This window comes from Leuciscus leuciscus, assembly GCF_965113295.1.
Source record: "Leuciscus leuciscus genome assembly, chromosome: 5".
In the NCBI taxonomy this organism is placed as follows: Eukaryota; Metazoa; Chordata; class Actinopteri; order Cypriniformes; family Leuciscidae; genus Leuciscus; species Leuciscus leuciscus.
Window position 1 is genome coordinate 226,985 of NC_138729.1, and position 1,628 is coordinate 228,612.

At 44.8% G+C, this 1,628-nt stretch overlaps 1 protein-coding gene across 1 annotated transcript; it reads left to right on the plus strand.

Annotated features, from left to right (window-relative positions):
- Window positions 1-372: 372 nt before the first annotated feature.
- hcar2 (hydroxycarboxylic acid receptor 2) lies at window positions 373-1,296 on the plus strand (the record flags this gene model as incomplete). Its single annotated transcript, XM_082169977.1, has 1 exon — window positions 373-1,296. The coding sequence occupies one exon, from the start codon at window positions 373-375 to the stop codon at window positions 1,294-1,296; it is 924 nt and encodes a 307-aa protein (XP_082026103.1).
- Between the last annotated feature and the right edge of the window lie 332 nt (window positions 1,297-1,628).

Genomic DNA, 1,628 nt, shown 5'->3' on the forward strand with positions numbered 1-1,628 from the left:
AAGACTTTAAGGTTTGACTAAAGAATATACATTTTTTAAATGATTATCGAAAGTGATTATTCTTTAACAGAAAGCCTTTTGTTGCATTATGAGAGATCGTCACATGTGATGTCAAGGCATCTGTAGGGATATACTTTAATTCAACATGTATTTGTGCGCATGTGAACTTCAGTAATTGTGTCTGCAAGTGTGTAGAGTTTCATGAATCCAAACAGTGAAATTCACTCATGAATGTTATTATCGTGACATAAAGTCAAAGCTGTTTCAGTGCCGTTTGAATGAGGAGCAGAAAAGCACAAAGCAAGAGTTTGATTGTACATTTCATCACTGTTTGTGTGTTTCAGGGGTTGGTCCAAGCACACAGAGAGGACGATGGAAATCATAGAGCTGTTTAGATACATCAACTCCTCTCTGCTCATCAGTCACCGGCCGCTGAACGCCTCTCCGGTCGAGCAGACCGTCTACGCTAGTTGTGCACACATGCCCACCGTCATCATCTTCTACCTCGTGCTGCAGTTCATCAACATGTTCCTGGGAATCCCAGCCAACATCTTGGTTCTGTGGCTCATCCATAAGAATAAGGGAGACTCGTCCACCTCAGACATCTTCATCGTCCAACTGGCCGTGCTGGACACTTTCTTCTGCCTCACTCCTCCGCTGGAACTGGCCAACATCGTGTATCTGACCAGCAACAGCACCTGGTACGTCTTGCGCTTCTTCTACGGCGTCAAAGACTCGTCGCCGCTCTTTCTGTCCTGCATCTGTCTGGACCGATACATGGCCGTCTGCCATCCCATCACCTTCACCGAACTCAAAGACCAGCGGCATCGCTTGGTGTGCGCCGGCGCCGTGTGGCTCGTCACTTTAGTCTACGCCGCAGCAAAGTGTGCAGGAAACATCCCTAACTTTGAGAAAGTCTTCACCGTCATGATTCTGGCAGCGTTTGCGTTCATGCTGTTCTGTAACATCTCTATTCTCTGGGCCCTCAGACAATCTGCTCCAGGCCGAGACGAGAGGCATCCCTTCAAGAAAAAGGCCTTCAAAATGGTCATCATCATCTTGGCCATCATTGTGTTTAACTACTTCCCGCCGGTGGCTCTCTTCCCATTTCAAGAGTATTTCTCTCCGGATGTCTTCCACTGTTACATCCACTACATCGCCTTCGGCTTCATGGACATCAGCAGCAGCATCCAGCCGGTTCTGTATCTGTCGCGGGACAAGCTTCACAAAGTCCCGTCGTGCTGTTCGAAAAACACAGAATCTACGGATGATCCTGTGTTCACCGTCAGCCATTGAGTTGCTGTTATTGGAGTGTTTCATTGATCAGATACACTGAACTACTGTAATAATGCAGGTCTGTGCGTTCTGTGTATGTAAACAATGTGTACTGTTATTATATTACAGCCATTAGACTCTTTCTACAGCTGTTTTATGCTTAAGTTTGCATAGAAACATGTTGCTATGAGCATATTTATTTCGCAGTGGATTTCAGTTTGTTTTAAAGTACAGTAATGGTGTGTCACGTCAGCCTCATGAGCTCTTCATTTATTTATGTCTGTAATTCTGGATTAATATACATCGTATGAGACAAGATGCCTGTTTTAAATAATTGTATTTTTCACAACTTT